Below are 16,513 nucleotides of genomic sequence, written 5' to 3'. Positions count from 1 at the left end.
ATTTATTTATTTAGGGGTTGGAGAGATGGTTCAGTGGTCAAGACAGCATACTGTTCTTGCAGAGGACTGAATTTGGTTCCCAGAATCCATGTCAGGTGACTCATAACTGTCTGTAACTCTAGCCTCTGTGGGCCCTGTACTCATGTGAATACACACACACACACACACACACACACACACACAGACACACACAGACACACAGACACACACAGACACACACAGACACACACACACACACACGTTAAAATTTTTAAATCCATTTTTTGTATGTTGTGTGGTGGTAGTGGCGATGGTGTATGTGCATATGTTGTGTGTGTTGTGTGTATGTCTAGGGACACACATGATACACATGTGGAGTTACGAGGGCAACTTCCGGGGGTGGTTTTCTCTCTCCACCAGGGGTCCCAGGGGTTAAATTCAGGTTGTCGATCTTGATGGTAAACTCATCTTTATCCCTTGAGTCCTCTCATCAGCCCCACTAGTCTTTCCTTTAGCCAGAGAGAAGGGGCTTTTGCTGGGCTTCCTATTATTACTTTTTATGAGAGTCTAGCTATATTTCCAGATGTTGGCTCAGCCTCACTCAGCAGGTCAGAGGAGATTCACGCCTCCTGATCCTTGGGCCCTGGGAGCTGTGGTCTCCCTTACCTTCTCCTTCATTTTTTTCTGTCTTCTGAAGTACAGGGCTTCTGGCTGTTCTTAACAAGCATAGGATGCACACACCCCAGAGGCTTTGTCTGTGACCAGGTCCGCCCCACCCATGACAAAAGCCCCTCACAAACTCAGGATAAAGGGACCCCCTCAGTGGAACAGACAGCTGTTCTCACATCCCACAGAGAGAGACTGAGTCAGGTAGGGCTGGTGAGGAAGGGTGGTTCTCTAGGGTGACTGATCAGTGCCATACGTGCAGCAAAGAAAAGGAAGAAGTGTGGACAAGAAAGGAAGAAGCAGACTCTGTTCATACATGACACACAGAAGATCCCATGTGTGGGAAACCCTATGAAATTCACCAGAATTAAAAACCAAGCTAGTGAAGCCACAGGGCATAAGATCAAGACATAAAAACCCAGGGTGGGCTGACAAGGTGAGGCGGCAGGTCAAAGTACTTGCCATGTAGGCCTGACTATCCGAGAGCAGAGCCTCAGAACCCATGTGAAAGCCTGCCTCAGAATCCGTGTGAAAGCCTGCCTCTGCAGTCCTGCCTCAGAACCCGTGTGAAAGCCTGCCTCTGCAGTCCTGTCTCAGAACCCGTGTGAAAGCCTGCCTCTGCAGTCCCAGCACTCCTGTGGGAGATCAGCGTGCAGCCAGTCAGCCTGGAGCTTACAGCATCACACAAAGAGGATGGAGAGAGAACCAACTACCCGAAGCTGGCCTCGGATTTCCGTGTGTGTGTGTGTGTGTGTGTGTGTGTGTGTGTGTGTGTGTGTGTGTGTGTGTTGGTGGTGGTGGTAGTGGTAGTGGTGGTGGTGGTGGTGATGATGGTAATGATGATGATGATAATGATGATGATGATGGGTGGGGGATGCTGCTCAGTTGGTGGAGGGCTTGTTTAGCATACATGAAGCCCTGAGTTCAATTCCTAAAACTGAATAAATTGTGGTGGGGCATGCCTGTAACCTTTGCACTCTGAGGTGGAGGCAGGAAGATTGTGAGTTCAAGATCTTGTGACACCCCCACCCCCAAATCAAATCATCTGTACTTCTTCTAAGAACTAGCAACAAAAATTCCCAAATTAAGCAATTTCAGGCAAAGTAAGAAAATATTTAGTGATCAGTTTAGCAAAACAAGTATAGTGGTCTGCTCTGAAGTGTGCTGTCCTGTGTCCTGAGGGAAACAGGGTCTACAGGAACAGCTGGATTCCAGATGAAAAAGAAAGTAAAGATTGGACCCTTATTTCACTTAAAAATGAACTCAGAATGGATCACAGACCCCATGTAAGAACCACAGCTGTAGCTGGGCAGCAGTGGCGCATACTCCCAGCACTCAGAAGGCAGAGCCAGCCTGGTCTACAGAGTGAGATCCAGGACAGGCACCAAAACTACACAGAGAAACCCTGTCTCGAAAAACAAAAAAGAAAGAAAGAAAGAAAGAAAGAAAGAAAGAAAGAAAGAAAGAAAGAAAGAAAGAAAGAAAGAAAGGAGGAAAGAAAGAAAGAAGGAAAGAAAAATTGTCATGTATGTGTATACTTGCATGTATGCACCTGCATAGTGAGATCAGAGGTCAACCTGAGGAGCTGTCCACCTTGTTTACTGAGATGGGGTTTCTTGTTGGAGCTCATCAGTTAGGTCGGACTGGCTGCCCAGCAAAGCCCTGGGGGTCTACTTCCCGCCACTGCCCAGTACTGGGATGTGCACTGTTACACAGAGCTTTAACATTCAGTTTTTACATGTATTTATTCCTTCACTCTCACGTCTGCCACAGCGTGTGTGTGTGTGTGTGTGTGTGTGTGTGTGTGTGTGTGTGTGTTCCAGAAGACAACTGGTGGGAGTCAGTTCTCAACTTGTACCGCGTCGATTCTATAGACTGAATTTCGGTGGTTAGGCTCGGCCGCAAGCTCTCTCATGTGCCGAGTCATCTCACCAGCCCCACCCTGGACTTTTTAAATGTGAGTCCCGGGGACTGAACTCCCGGTCACCATGTTCAGTCATCACGTTTGCAGGCCAAGCACTTTACTGAGGGCATCATTTCTCCAGCCCCAAGGACTTTAAAAAAGATACAACAACTAAATATATAATCCAAAAAGTACAAAGTGTGGACTTCCTTAAATGTTACATTTTAGCCTTTCTTTAAAGGCTTTGTCAAGAAAAGTCACAGACAGGCTATAGATGGGGAGAAAGAGAATTCACAGCTCTAAGGAGTCAGAACCAAGAAGACTGTCTGGGTCCCTATCCGTGTGAAAGTCCCAGAAGAGGATCATCTGGAGAAACAGGAAGCAGGTCACTAGTGGGCCTGGGGCTGGCCTGGGAGCAGGAGGGACTGAAGGGGTCCCAGGAAGTTCCTGCTGATAGAATCTGCCAGGCACGCCTATGTTTGCACAATTCTATGATTTTATCAACAACTACTCAGATAAATGCCTTTTTTTCTTTTTAAAAGATTTGTTTTAAATTATGTGTCTGTGTGTATCTGTGTGAGCATGCGCACATGAGTGTAATTACCCACAGAGGCCAGAAGAGGGTGCTGGGTATCCCTGGAGCTGGGATTAAAGGAGGTTGTGAGCTTTCTGACGTGGGTACTGAGAACTGAACTCTAGCCTTCTGGAAGAGCAGTGTTCTTTACCACTGAGCCATCTGGTCTACTCTCACCCACACCCCACCCTTTAAAATTTTTCTTTTTCAGATTAGAGTCTCATAGTATAGGCTTGGCAGGCTCAAAACTCACTATGTAGCCCAGGCTGCCTATGAACTCTCAGTAATCCTCCTGCCTCAGCCTCCTAAGGGCTGAGATTATGGATGTGTGCCGCCACACTCACTCAATGTGAATTATAGCTCAGCAGAGCTGGGGGGCTTTTGTTATAAAAACTCAGGGCAGCAATTAGTGGGCTAAGGGAGAATGACTAGGGTTGTTTGGGGTGCTGGGAGCTGGTATTGGTGGGTGGGTTCCCTTTATGGACTCTCATTGTGCTAGACATCAGGTCAAATGCTGTACTTCATATGTGGGCTCATCTTCAATACAGTATTTTCTGGAGGGCTGGGGAAATAGCTCAGAAGATTAAGTACTTGCTGCTGCATAAACATGGCAACCTGTATTTGATCGAAAGCCAGGCAGGGCACGTTCCTAACCCCAGGGCTGGGAAGGCAGAAGCAGAAAGATCTGGGACCTACTCGGTCAGTCAAGCTAGTTAAAACAGTGAGCTCCTGGTTCACTGGGAGACCTGTCTCACAACAGTAAGTTGGAGAGCAAGACAGGAAGACTGGCAACATCAACCTCCGGTCTCCCCATGTTCATGCACTGGTGAGCACCCCCCATGCACCCCTCCAACACACACAAAATACTTTCTGCAAAACTCCCAAGATTCCTTCACAGGTTTCCCCCGAGACTCAGATAGCGCTACAAAAACTCTGAGCTGAGTGTCCAATGCAAGAGCTGTCACTTTAACCTCAAAGGCGGTTTTGAATCTTGAATAGAAACAACAACAAGAAAAATAACAGCAACATTTTTCCAGCCCGACCCTGAGTTGCGCCCTACATTTGGGAAATGTTTTATGGGGCTTCAATGACCCCTTCTGCATAATTAACCATACCCAGTCACAGCTGACCCTGAGTGCCCTCGACACCTGCTCTCCACCTGCTTGGGACAGAAACTCACTCTGCAGCACAAGAGTCACCACTTTCTTCACGGCGCCCATCTCGTTGGTGGCCAGGCACTGGTACCGTCCTGCGTCGTCCATCTGCAGGTGGCAAGGGGGGTGGGGGGACAGGTGCTCAGGTCAGGCACAAAGGTGACTGTGCTGAGACTCATCTAGCTGGGAGGGGTGTAGGGCGGATGGTGGACAGGGAAACAGGAATCCTGGAAGCAGCAAGGGCGCCCAAGGCCTTTCATTGGCTATGCAGAGAATCCAGAGCCTCTGCACTCAGAACCCGGGTGGTGAGGGAGGCTAGGGCTTGTTGCCCTGGGCAGTCTTGTGCTAGGGAAAGCCCGACTCTGATTCTTCCAGAAGTCTACGGGAGCTACTATTGCTCGACCATGCACTGTTGGGATTTGGATGCCCTGGGAATATGTTTGCTAATACTATCAAGCACACTTAAACATTATTTATATATTTACTGTTTAGTGTGTGTGTGTGTGTGTGTGTGTGTGTGTGTGTGTGTGTGCACATATGTGGAGGCCAGAGGTTAACTTCTCCTGTCATTACTCAGCTCCTCTCTATCTGCCTTGTTCTCTCTGGCCTGGAACTCAACAAGTATTTGAGGCGTGGCTGGCCAGTGAGGCAAAGGGTCAGCCTGTGTGCTTGCCCAGGACTTGGATTATTTGAGCCACCAGGCCCAGCTTTTGAAATGTACGTTCTGGGGATCGAACTTGTCTTCATGAATCATGACGAACACTCTGCTGACTGAGCCATCTCCCCAGCTGGAGCCTGGTATGTTCCAAAGCCCAAGGCTTCTCAGGATGCTTGCACTGGAACGGAAGCACACAGGGTCTCCAGCCCACTAACTCAGTGGCTAAGGACACTGCTCACAGGGTGCCATGGCCATCAAGACTGTGGTGACACAGGGAGCCCGTCACACTTTTTTCTTCGTGCTGTTGCTGCTAGATTTTTTTATTTTTATTTATTTTTTTTGGGGGGGGGTTGTTTGTTTGTTTTTGTTTTTTTGTTTTTTCGAGACAGGGTTTCTCTGTGTAGCTTTGCGCCTTTCCTGGAACTCACTTGGTAGCCCAGGCTGGCCTCGAACTCACAGAGATCCGCCTGGCTCTGCCTCCCGAGTGCTGGGATTAAAGGCGTGTGCCACCACCGCCCGGCTTTTTTTTATTTTTAAAAGCAGAGTGTGGCCAGGTGGCGGTGGTGGCGCACGCCTTTAATCCCAGTACTCAGGAGGCAGAGGCAGGCGGATCTCTATGAGTTCCAGGCCAGCTGAGGCTACTCAGTGAGACCCTGTCTCAAAACAAAACAAAACCAACAACAAAATACCACCCCCAAACAAACCAAAACCAAAATAAAAACCAAATCAAAAGGAATATTTAAAAAACAACACCACAACAAACCCCCCTAACTTTCTATTACTTTTTTTTTTGAGATCATGCCTGGCTCCATTTGCACTTCTGAGGGGATGGATCCAGGGCAGCATGAGAGCCCATCCATGCCCAGGAGGTAGTGTCTAGGGGCCCGCATGATGTGGAGCTGAGGGTGGAGGTCTGGAGGCCAGATCCACACGGGTGTGGTCCCATTTTTACCACATTACCGTGTCTCTGGAGACCCAGTTTCCCAACCTCTAAAAGAATAAGAGCTGCTAGGACTGATGCAGGTGTCCCCGGGACTGAGGCAGGTGTCCCCGGGACTGAGGCAGGTGTCCCCGGGACTGTCATGACTGATAAACCTCATGACACGCGTCCTCGCTCAGGCAGTGGCTGTCACTGCAGCTGCTGTTGGACTAGGCCTATTTTTAATCACTATCTGCGTGGTTACCAAGTGAGCAGGTTCAAAGCCTACGATGATGTCATGCCAGGAGAGACTGGCGAGTTTCACTGTCACTAGCTGCTGGAACGTGGGGTACAGCTGAAAGCTGGGAGAGGAGCTGACCACAGGGAACAGGCAGTAGAGACATGAGCAGAGTCAGCCTCCTGCATTCACTGTGGCCATGATAGTCAGTGTCCCCATTTATACAGGAGGGTCATAGTCACCTATTAACCCCCCAGCCTACTCATATTTAAAATAATATTAAGGTGACTTTTCTCACAGGCCACTCTTAAATATCTGGCATATGACCTCTCTACAGATGATTTCCCACCGCTAGCCTATGAGGCAGAAATAACATGGACGATGGTAAGGCACAGACAAGTGTGGGGTGGGGCGATACCTAGAGAGGAAGCAGGGAAGTGCTGTGTAGACTATAGAGGGTAGTGCTAACCTAAAGAGCCCCCAAACAGCTGTAAAAAACATAGGACTGGGCCCCGCCTTGCCTTGGTCCTGAGGATGGTCAGGGAGCCATTCTGTAGCTGGAGGTAGAGGCGGCTGATGGGCAGTGGAAGGCTGTCTTTGGTCCAGCTGATGTCTGGAACTGGGTCTCCACGAACCACACAGTCTAGCTGGATGCTGCCCCCTACAGGTTCTACCAGGTAGGAGAAGGCTTCCCCTTGTAGGACTGGAGCCTCTGTAAGAACCAACACAAGGGGCTGGATGATCACCCCGGCTGCAGATCACACTGCAGGAGTGTGGGGACACTGTTGGACACAGAAACCAAGGGAGTCATGCTGCTCTCCAAGCATGGCAGCTAGTCTGTGCTGGTTTCCACAATTCCTGGGTTCCCGAGATTGAATCTACCCAAAGTCAGACAGTCCCAGTGCCCTGAGGTACATGGCCTCCAACAAGGCCCACCCAAAGCTGAGCAAAAATCCCAGTATCTCTAAGGGCTACCTGTGCCAAGGGGATAACAGTGGTACAGCTTGGCCCCGATGCCCCCTCCTACTACTGTCCAGCTACAAGTGGGAGAGAGTGTAAAATACACCGTTTTCTGCACACACCACCCCCCATGAGTTTAGAGTCCATAGTAGAACTGGGTGCCGGCGGTTTATGAAGTCCCCCAGGGGGTCCCGGACACACAGAGGCTGAAGAGTCACTAGTTAGAGGGCAGGAAGCTTGCCTCTTAAGCAGCAGGAAATGGGTTACAGGAGGTCGACGGGGAAAGATGGCATGGGCTCACATCCTACCCTTCACATGGACGAAGCTGGCAGCCTGCACACGGCCAACGCTGTTCTCAGCCCAGCACACATACATCCCGCTGTCCTCTCTGGCAACGGCTGCCCGCTGCAGGGTGCTGCCCCCATCCTGCTCAGACACCCCCTCTGTGGTGGAAAAAGAGATGTCCATGACTCAGTCCAGGGATAAAGGACACTTTGCTGAGGCCTGTGTATCCACAGGTGCTCAACAGGAATGCAGAAACAGATGGGAAGGTCCCTTCTCCATGGGCAGCAGGCTGACTGGGTTAGATCTTTGTGTGGAGGCCACAGCCAAAGAGGATGTGGCCAGAGAATTTCTTGTAGAATATTATTTTAAGATGTGTTATATTTGTTTGTGCTGTGGAACATTTGTTTAATGATGCAAAAATGTGTTGAATTCTCCCCCCCCCCCCCCCCCCCCCCCCCCCGAGCTGCGGACCGAACCCAGGGCCTTGTGCTTGCTAGGCAAGTGCTCTACCACTGAGCTAAATCCCCAACCCCTGTGTTGCATTCTTTTATGTTGCATTTGTTTAACTCTGTGAAGCTGTGTTACTGTGCCTGTCTAAAACACCTGATGGTCTAATAAAGAGCTGAACTGCCAATAGCAAGGCAAGAGAAAGGATGGGTGGGGGCCGGCAGGCAGAGAGGATATACAGAAGGAGAAATTTAGGAGGGAAGGAAGAAATAGCAAGAGAACAAAGAGAGGAGGAAGCCAGGGGCCAGCCACCCAGCCACCCAGCCACCCAGCCACCCAGCCACCCAGCCACCCAGCCACACAGCCACACAGCCACACAGCCACCCAGCCACACAGCCGCCATGGAATAAGAGTGAAAGTAAGATTTACAGAAGACAGACAAGGTAATAAGCCCTGAGGCAAAAGATAGATGGGATAATTTAAAGTTAAGGAAAGCTGACAGGAAACAAGCCAAGGTAAGGCCGGGGGCATTTATAAGTAATGGTAAGTCTCTCTGTGTGATTTATTTGGGAGCTGGGTGGTGGGCCCCCAAAAGACTAAAGAGTGAAAACCAAACAACTACATTTTGGTGCCCAACATGGGGCCCATAGAAAGCTGAACAACAAGAATTTGCCTGTTTTATAATTTCCAGATGACAGTAGGCCTATTATCATAAAGGGTAGGCCTTTGGGCCTATTATCATAAAGAGCCAGGCAGAGTTGCAGGCCTGTAATCCCAGTGTTTGGGAATGAAGGCAGTAGGTTCAGGAGCTCCAGGCCAGCCTGTGAGCTTTCTGCTTGGCTAGCCCAGTGGTTCTCAACCTTCCTAATGCTGTGACCCTTTAACACCATTCCTTGTGCTGTGGCAACTCCAACCACAAAATTATTTTTGTTGCTACTTCATAACTGTAATTTGCTACTGTTGTGAATCGTAATGTAAATATCTAATATGCAGGATATCAGATATGTGACCCCTATAAAATGGTCGTGACCCACAGGTTGAGAACCACTGGACTAGACTGGCTGGCCAGTGAGGTCCAGAGATATGCCTGTCTCTGCCTTCTCAGTGCTGGGAACTGCAGATATCCAGCATTATATCCAGCTAATTCTGTGGATGCTGAGGACTTAAACTCAGGGCCCCAGGACAGACTGCCTTTCCTTGCTGTGGGCCGGACATGGTCTCTAGGACAGGAAAGGGGAATTTATTTGGGATGTCATGTGTATTTCTGTGTTGAGTCATCCTGTCCCTGGTACCCCTGTTTTTCTCTGTGTCACAGAAGAAGTAGCTGGGACATCTGCCGACTTCCTTGAAAAGGGTGGGGACCAGCGAAGCCTGTCTGTAGCTGCACACGGGTGTCCAGCAGGCCTGGCCTTAGACTTGGGATGAGGGATGCACTCCACAGTAAAAATGCCATTTTCAGGGGAGGGTACTCAGCCATTCACTAGAGAAGCAGGCATTTGTCAAGTTCCCACGGTGTACTCTGAAACCCTGTGTTCCCCCTGGGTCTCAGAAGGGAGAACAATTACCCCCTGTGGAGTAGCATCTGGGGCCAGAACACAGGCAGCCCCTCCTGACCTGAGGTCTCTGGGGCTGAGTTTTCCGTTCAGATAGCTTGTTGCCAGCTCTGACATATGGCTCAGGATGTGAGCTCACAGGCAGACCTCTCTGTTTCCTGTACAGCCTGGACATCCAGAGCCTGAAGGACCGGCTTCCACCCTCTTCCACCTCCCAGCTCTCATGACCCCTGACTCCAGGAGACCCAAACCTGTCACAGGCTGGTCATTGATGGTCCAGCCAATGCGGGGTGTTGGGCTGCCCCGGGCTGCACAGCGAAGCCATAGTCTGTCCCCAAGGCGCAGGCTGCGGTCCCCAGGCAAGGTGGTGAGGACAGGCAGTGTCAGGATAGTGAGATGCACACGGCGGTGGGCACGGCCCACAGCATTCTCTGCAGTACAGATGTATGTGCCTGCATCCTGGCTCTGTGGGCAGAGGGGGTTCAGGATGAAGACTGCCTCTGCACCTAGCCTGGGCCAGAACACCCTTGGAGACCGTTCTCCACAGGCTCCCATGGAGCATCCAAGCCAGAGAAGTAGAGCATTTTCCCCGGATCCTATAGTCAGCAATAAGCCAACTTCCCTGAGCTTCTGACCACATGACCAGAGCCATGGGACCCAGTCCTGTTTCCTGAATCGAGTGGCTGGACCTTGTGCTCAAAATGACCTATGCCAGCTTATCCATGTTTGAAACACCCAAGAGTGACTCCTACCTCGGAGGCCTTTATGGAGAAAACCCAGTGAGGTTCTGAGGGGAGATGTTCTCCAGGGCACTGGGACAGGGCTAGTGTGCTCCTCACTGCTGTGGGGGCAGGGTCTGGGCCCTGATAACCCTCGAAGCTTGTATGTCACCATACAGCTGCCACACCACTAAAAACGTGGCTCCTTTTGCAGTACTGATAATCAAGGGTGCTGGCACCCCCGTAGCCTTGTTTCAGTACTTCCTCCTGAACTTGGAGGACTTGCAATGTTGTCGAGGTTGGTTGAAAACAACTGGTGTACTTTGTAGACACAAAGTTATCACTATGCTTCCCTGGGAAGTGATGGTAGAGGTCCAGTTTCAAACCTGGGTTCTGACCATTGACAGAAGTGATCTTGAATATCCAGTTGCACTCTGAGCCTTGGTTTATCCTTTTGGGTGGAATGCCAACATTGCCCTCACAGGTTCCCAGGGGCTAAAGGGCCTAACAGGGTTCAGGGATAATCTTGGCAAACAGGTGGTACTCCACAGCTCTCTGCCATCCGAGGGTCACACTCACCTCGGAGTTCTTCACCAGGAGCTCCCCGGAAGGCTGCAGGGCGAATTTGCCGTCGGCTGCAGACACTAGCTGGCCATCCTTTTCCCAGGTGATGGCTGGCTCAGGGCTGCCCTTGGCTGTGCAGGGCAGGAGGGCTTGGGAGCCCTCCGTGGTGGACAAATCCGGGAGGCCATTCTCAATCACAGGTGGGACTGCGGGGAGACGGATGCCCATTTGGGGCTGGGGTAAGCTGTGGTGGGGTGGGCTGCTCTGTGACACTGCCCTTTGTGGTCCCCACAGCCTCTATCAGCTTCTACCAGCTGCCCAGCCACAGGTCATTGCCTGTGGTCAGAATGATCGGAGGATTCTGTTTGCTGATGTCATGTCAGGGTGACCCTACTGCACCTGTGTGCTCAGGTGTGTACACACACGTGTGCACACACATACAATGACTTAAAGCACTGTGGTGGGGGCAGAGACCATGTAGGTCCCATTAGCACAGGCTCCCTGTGTGTGACAGCCTCGGAGACCATGTGCGGCAAAGTTGGTACACTTTGCTCCCACAGGGACTTTGCTAGGGATAGAGTGAAGGTCACAGGAAGGTGTGCTTGGTGTCATTCATCTGGGGACATGCCTCCACGCTGTGCAAGCAAGCTTGGAGGGGTAAGGAGCCAGGAGCCATTCTGGATTCATGGCAAAGCCTGACCCTAGCTGCAGAGCCATGGCCATCCAGACGTCCTGTCAACAACCACAGGACCCTGAGCTGCACTGAATGTCCTCTGTGTGGTGAGCAGACATTGGCAGACCGTAAGGCTCAAGCTAAGGGAGAGCCACGGAGAGGCTTCTGGTCAGGGCCAATAGCTACTGTCACCAAGTTACAACAAAAGAAGGAAGGCCAGGCTCGCATCCCAGGAGGGGCTGGAGGAGGCAGAGGGTGAGGATTTATGCCCGGAGCCAGACTGTGGACAAGAGGAAAGTGAGGCTTCTTCTTAGTAACTTCAGTAGTGCTGGGCAGGGAAGGGGTAGGGGTGTGTCAGCGGGGGCTAGAGGTGACAGTGGACACACACACACACACACACACACACACACACACACACAGAAAGAGAGAGAGAGAGAGAGAGAGAGAGAGAGAGAGAGAGAGAGAGAGAGAGAGAGAGACTCAAAGTCCCGGGTAACCACATCTCCTGCAGGTCCCTTCGGGCCCACCTTGCACCACCAGCCTGGTCTTTGCCATGGCACTGCCCACACTGTTCTGGGCAATGCAGAAGTAGTTCCCGGCATCCTCTGGTCTGGTGTGCGTGATCCACAGCTGGCCACTGGCAAGGACCTGTATACGTGTTCCTGGATGTGAAAGGATAAAATTAAGGATAATATCTGGGGGTTGCCTAAAGCAGTGGTTCTCAACCTGTGGGTTGGGACTCCTTTGGGGGGATCACATATCAGATATTCTGCATATCAGATATTTACATTACAATTCATAACAGTAGCAAAATTACAGTTATGAAGTAGCAATGAAATAAATTTTTGGTTGGGGGTTACCACAACATGAGGAACTACTCTATTAAGGGGTCGCAGCATTAGAAAGGTTGGAAACCACTGCCCTAGAGGGGCCAGATGTGACCTGAGATGATCTGTTTGATTTGCTGGTGTCACAGAGTGATGGAGCAGACAAGATACTCCCAGATTTCCCAAGTGGCCACTGGGTGCTCAGGTAGGACCTCAGAAAGGAGGGCAGGAGGGGGTCGCCAGAACAGAAGGTGGGACTGTGTCTTGGGCTCAGGTTGAGCTATGTGGGACCTCTCCCGGGGGGAGAGCGGGGTCTCCTGGGCAGGAGGGAGGACCACCTTACCCCTCCAACTGGCCACTGTGAGGTCTCACCTTCAGGGATGCTGAGCCCCTCCTTCTGCCAGATGATCACTGGCTGGGGGATGCCAGAGGCCTCACAGGGCAGCTTCACCTCCTCCGATGCCACAACCTGCACCATGCTGGGTAGTGGCTTCACCACAGGGGAAGCTGCAGGCACAGAAGACAGAGGTTCCTCCACAGGAGTCCCTTCAACCAGGATGTATAGCAAAGAGGAGGCCTTCTAAAGGAATGGAGGCTCTGAAGCCTCAGGCCAGCAACAAGGCTGCAGGGAACCTATTTCTCCCAAAGATTCCAAACTAGGAACTAACGTCAGGTAGGCTGGTATGGGGTAGGCATCAGGGGCTGAGGCCTCCCCTATATTCCCAGCCCCACCTGCCTCCAGTTCCTCACCTACTCCCTTTACCAAGGGGCCTCAGGTGGCCCAGCTGGGGGACTTACCTTGCACTGTGAGGACCATGTGCTTGCGGGCCACCCCAATGGAGTTGCGAGCTGTACAGGTGTATCGGCCAGCATGGATAGGAAGGGCCTGCTCAATCTCCAGAGCACCTGTAGGGGGAGTCAAACATGGTGAGGGAGGGGGAGGAGATTGGGGACAGGAATCTCTAGTGATGGAGTGTGGGATGGCTCGTCCCTAGCAGGCTTGAGGCCCAGCCAAGTAAAAAAGATCCTTTCTGAGAGCCAACCTGGGTCTGCCTAAGGGCCTTAGCAACAGCAGCTGAAACATGATCTGGAAATAACCTGGACCAATGAGAGACAGCCATGTCACACCAGCAGATGCATATTCATTAGATCTCCCCCAAGGGTGGGGTGGAGGGTATATAAGGCTTGCCTCTTCCTAAATAAACTGAGCTTGTTGTTTTGACATTCTCCCGGAGTCTGTGTCATTGACTCTGCGCCTACTTGGCCCCCTCCCCCAAAGGGAACAACAGCAAGGACCCTGCTACAATGGAGGTGCAGGGCTGTTACCAACACACTTTCAAGCTGCCTTTGCTGCCCACGGGTAAACCTCATGGGCAGCAGAGGGCATGGGGACCAGGTTCCAAGGCCATCATGCTCCCTGCCCAAGGTGTGACTGTGACAGCTTCCTTCTACTCTCTGGGCCTCAGTTTCTCAATGTGCACGATGACAATCAGACCAGATGGGCTGCAGCTGTGGGAGCCCAGGGTCGGTTGTTCCTTGCTGGGAACCCCTGGCTTTCTCCATGTGCTCTTCCCAGAAGCCTCCGGGACTCCCTCATTCTCCTCACCTTCCTTCTTACAGCCTCAGCTCAGCCTCACTGCAAAGTGTTTGGGGGATGTTACCTGGGGCTTGCTGGGTGGGGGAGGGGAGCGAGGTCACTGGCCTGTAACTCCAGGTTGGAAGGAGAGGTCCACTGCATCTAGAGAGTCTGAAAATCGGGGGCTGCCCTGCCCAGTGGTCTTATAACAGGGTTTCCTAACTAACAAGAGCACTCAAGGGAGAAATTGCCCTAATCATTTTGACAAGTAAATGAAATTTTATTATTGTTTTTTTTTTTTTTTTTTTTTTTTTTAAAGATTTATTTATTTATTATGTATACAGAAGAGGGTGCCAGATATCATTACAGATGGTTGTGAGCCACCATGTGGGTGCTGGGAATTGAACTCAGGACCTCTGGGAGAGCAGTCGGTACTCTTAACCTCTGAGCCATCTCTCCAGCCCGAAATTTTATTATTGTTTTGTTTTTTGTTTTTTGAGACAAAGTTTCTCTGTGTAGCTCTGGCTGTCCTGGAACTCACTTTGTAGACCCAACCGGCCTCTAACTCACAGAGATCTGCTGCCTCTGCCTTCGGAGTTTCAGGATTAAAGGCGTGTACCACCACCGGCTGCATTTTTTTTTTTTGAGACCTGGTTTCATGTAGCCCAGGCTGGACTTGAACCTACTCTATAGCTAAGGATATAGCTAAGGATGACCTTGAAGTTCTGATCTTCCTGACTCCACCTCTCAAGTACTGGAATTACAGATGTGGACCACCAAGCCAGCTTTGTGTGGCTCAGGGGATAGAACCCAAGTCTTTGTTCATGCTAGGAGAGCGGTCTACCAAGTGAGCCATATTCTCAGTACAGCCATGGTGTTTTACAAATCACCACCCCTGTTATCCAAACACCATCAAAGATAGGAACCCTCAAACACCAAAAGGTCAAGAGCATGATTTTAAAATGAAGGCTGGCACCCTTGGGTGAAGCCAGCTTTTCCAACACTCCCAGGGGTTTTTCACTTTCGGCCAGAAAACACTAATTTCCCCAGGATCCTGGAGTTCCTCTGATGGACCACAGACAGCAGTACAGTGCACTCGAAGTGGTACTGAGGCTCAGAGAGGGCAAGGGTCTTCCCTCAGGCCACACAGCAAAGTTGCTGCTGCCCAGGGCTCTTCCATGCCTTCTGTGTACCCCACCCCCACCCCAGAGGCTTCTCTGCTGCTCACCCTTACTTACCAGAGGGCAAGACCCGATAGCCACTGCCCCTTGCTCCCAGCTGGGCACCTGCTTTGCTCCAGGACACAACTGGGGCTGGTGACCCTGTGCTGTGGCATGTGAGGACCACAGGGGCCATCCTGGTCACTGTGAAATCTGTCTGGTCGTCCGCAATGGTGGGAGGTACTGAAACACAGGATAAGTCCCTGCTGAGGTGCAGAGGGGACAGGTGCCCATGGGACCACAGGGACAGGACTGTCATAAAGGGAGGCTAAGCCATGAGGCAGCATGAGTGACGACAGGGGCTGATGCTGTGGGCATGGCAAAGTCATGCTGGTATACTCAGCACACAGTTCAGGGCACAGAGATACAGTCATGAATAGCTTTGTAGAGGGACATTGGCATGAGACTCTGGAGAAGGTGACACCCAATTGAAATCTGGAGGAAAAACAGGTGTTGGCAGGGTAAAGGAAGCATGATCCTGGCAGAGGGAACAGTGTATGCACAGGTCCTGAGGTAAGGAACAGTGTAGCTGGTCCCAGAGCAAGCCATGGGGCAAGCTGAACCCGGGGGCATCAGTGGGCTGGACCACACAGGACCTTGCGGTTCCAGCTGAAACTTTAGTCTGCTTCGAGGGCCCAGGCAGCAGAGAAAGGAGCAATTTAAACCTGAGTGAGGACAAGGTCAGATTTGGGCTTAGATTCTTCTAGGTTAGGGGACTCTCAGGAACTGTGCCACAACCAAGTTACATCAAAGTGGTGGGAAGGAAGTAAGACCCAGGAGAACTTCCTAAAGGAGGTGTCCCAAGATGCATAGAAGTCTTGGGGTGAACAGGCACAAGTCCCTGCTGGCAGGAGAGCTCCCAAGAGGGAGGGTGTTGAACCCACATTTCCTACCTCTGCCAGGACTCACCGTGGACGGTCACCTGGTAGCGCCTGCGGGACTCGCCCAACTCATTGCTCACCACACATTCAAACTGGGCTGAGTCCTGAGGGCTGGGAGCTGTGAGGAGCAGGGCATTGGAGGGCAGGAGCCTGGGATGGACAAATGGATGGCTGGAGTGGCCTGGGGTGAACCATCGGTCTCCCTGCCCCAAACCTACCCTGCATCTACCCCTAGACATGACTCTTCAAGTACCTTCTGGGGGCTGGAGAGATGGCTCAGAGGTTAAGAGCACCCCTCTTCCAGGGGACTCAAATTCTGTTCCCATCACCCATGTCAGGTGACTGGCAACTGCCTATAATTCCTGCGACAGGGGATCTGAGACCCTCTTTGGACCTCATGGGCTACTGCACACACATGGGGTTCATATACTCAACAGAGACGAACATCATGCACATTGAAAAAAAAAAGTATCTTCTAGAACCTTCTACGCTTACAATGTCTCAGCTATTGGTCTTGTGGATCACTTTGGTCCCCATCCATGTTTCTCTGTCTCCTGCATGTTTGGGACAATGATTCAGATTATGACAATTGATCTCCAATCAGAAGTGATGAGACACACGACAAACACTTCTGATGGTCACTGACCATCGGCTGCATGTGAGACGTGGCTTTCAGAAGTAGCCACAGGCTTCAGCATGCCAAACAAATGGCCTGCC

General features: G+C 51.2%; 1 protein-coding gene across 1 annotated transcript in view; it reads right to left on the bottom strand.

Annotated features, from left to right (window-relative positions):
• The window catches only part of Hmcn2 (hemicentin 2), a 155,104-nt gene that overhangs the window by 19,436 nt on the left and 119,155 nt on the right, over positions 1–16,513 (bottom strand). Inside the window, exons 76-85 of the mRNA XM_059260027.1 lie at positions 15,825–15,946; positions 14,934–15,098; positions 12,918–13,025; positions 12,492–12,626; positions 11,820–11,954; positions 10,635–10,825; positions 9,588–9,801; positions 7,360–7,494; positions 6,613–6,803; positions 4,303–4,384 (exon numbers count right to left, since the gene is read on the bottom strand). Coding sequence (XP_059116010.1) covers positions 4,303–4,384; positions 6,613–6,803; positions 7,360–7,494; positions 9,588–9,801; positions 10,635–10,825; positions 11,820–11,954; positions 12,492–12,626; positions 12,918–13,025; positions 14,934–15,098; positions 15,825–15,946 — 1,478 coding nt within the window. The remainder of the gene's footprint in view (positions 1–4,302; positions 4,385–6,612; positions 6,804–7,359; positions 7,495–9,587; positions 9,802–10,634; positions 10,826–11,819; positions 11,955–12,491; positions 12,627–12,917; positions 13,026–14,933; positions 15,099–15,824; positions 15,947–16,513) is intronic.

The sequence above is a fragment of the Peromyscus eremicus genome, chromosome 4 (genome assembly GCF_949786415.1).
Source record: "Peromyscus eremicus chromosome 4, PerEre_H2_v1, whole genome shotgun sequence".
NCBI classification, from domain to species: Eukaryota; Metazoa; Chordata; class Mammalia; order Rodentia; family Cricetidae; genus Peromyscus; species Peromyscus eremicus.
The sequence above is the reverse complement of the archived record's forward strand: the minus strand, read 5'-3'. Positions and strand labels throughout refer to the sequence as shown.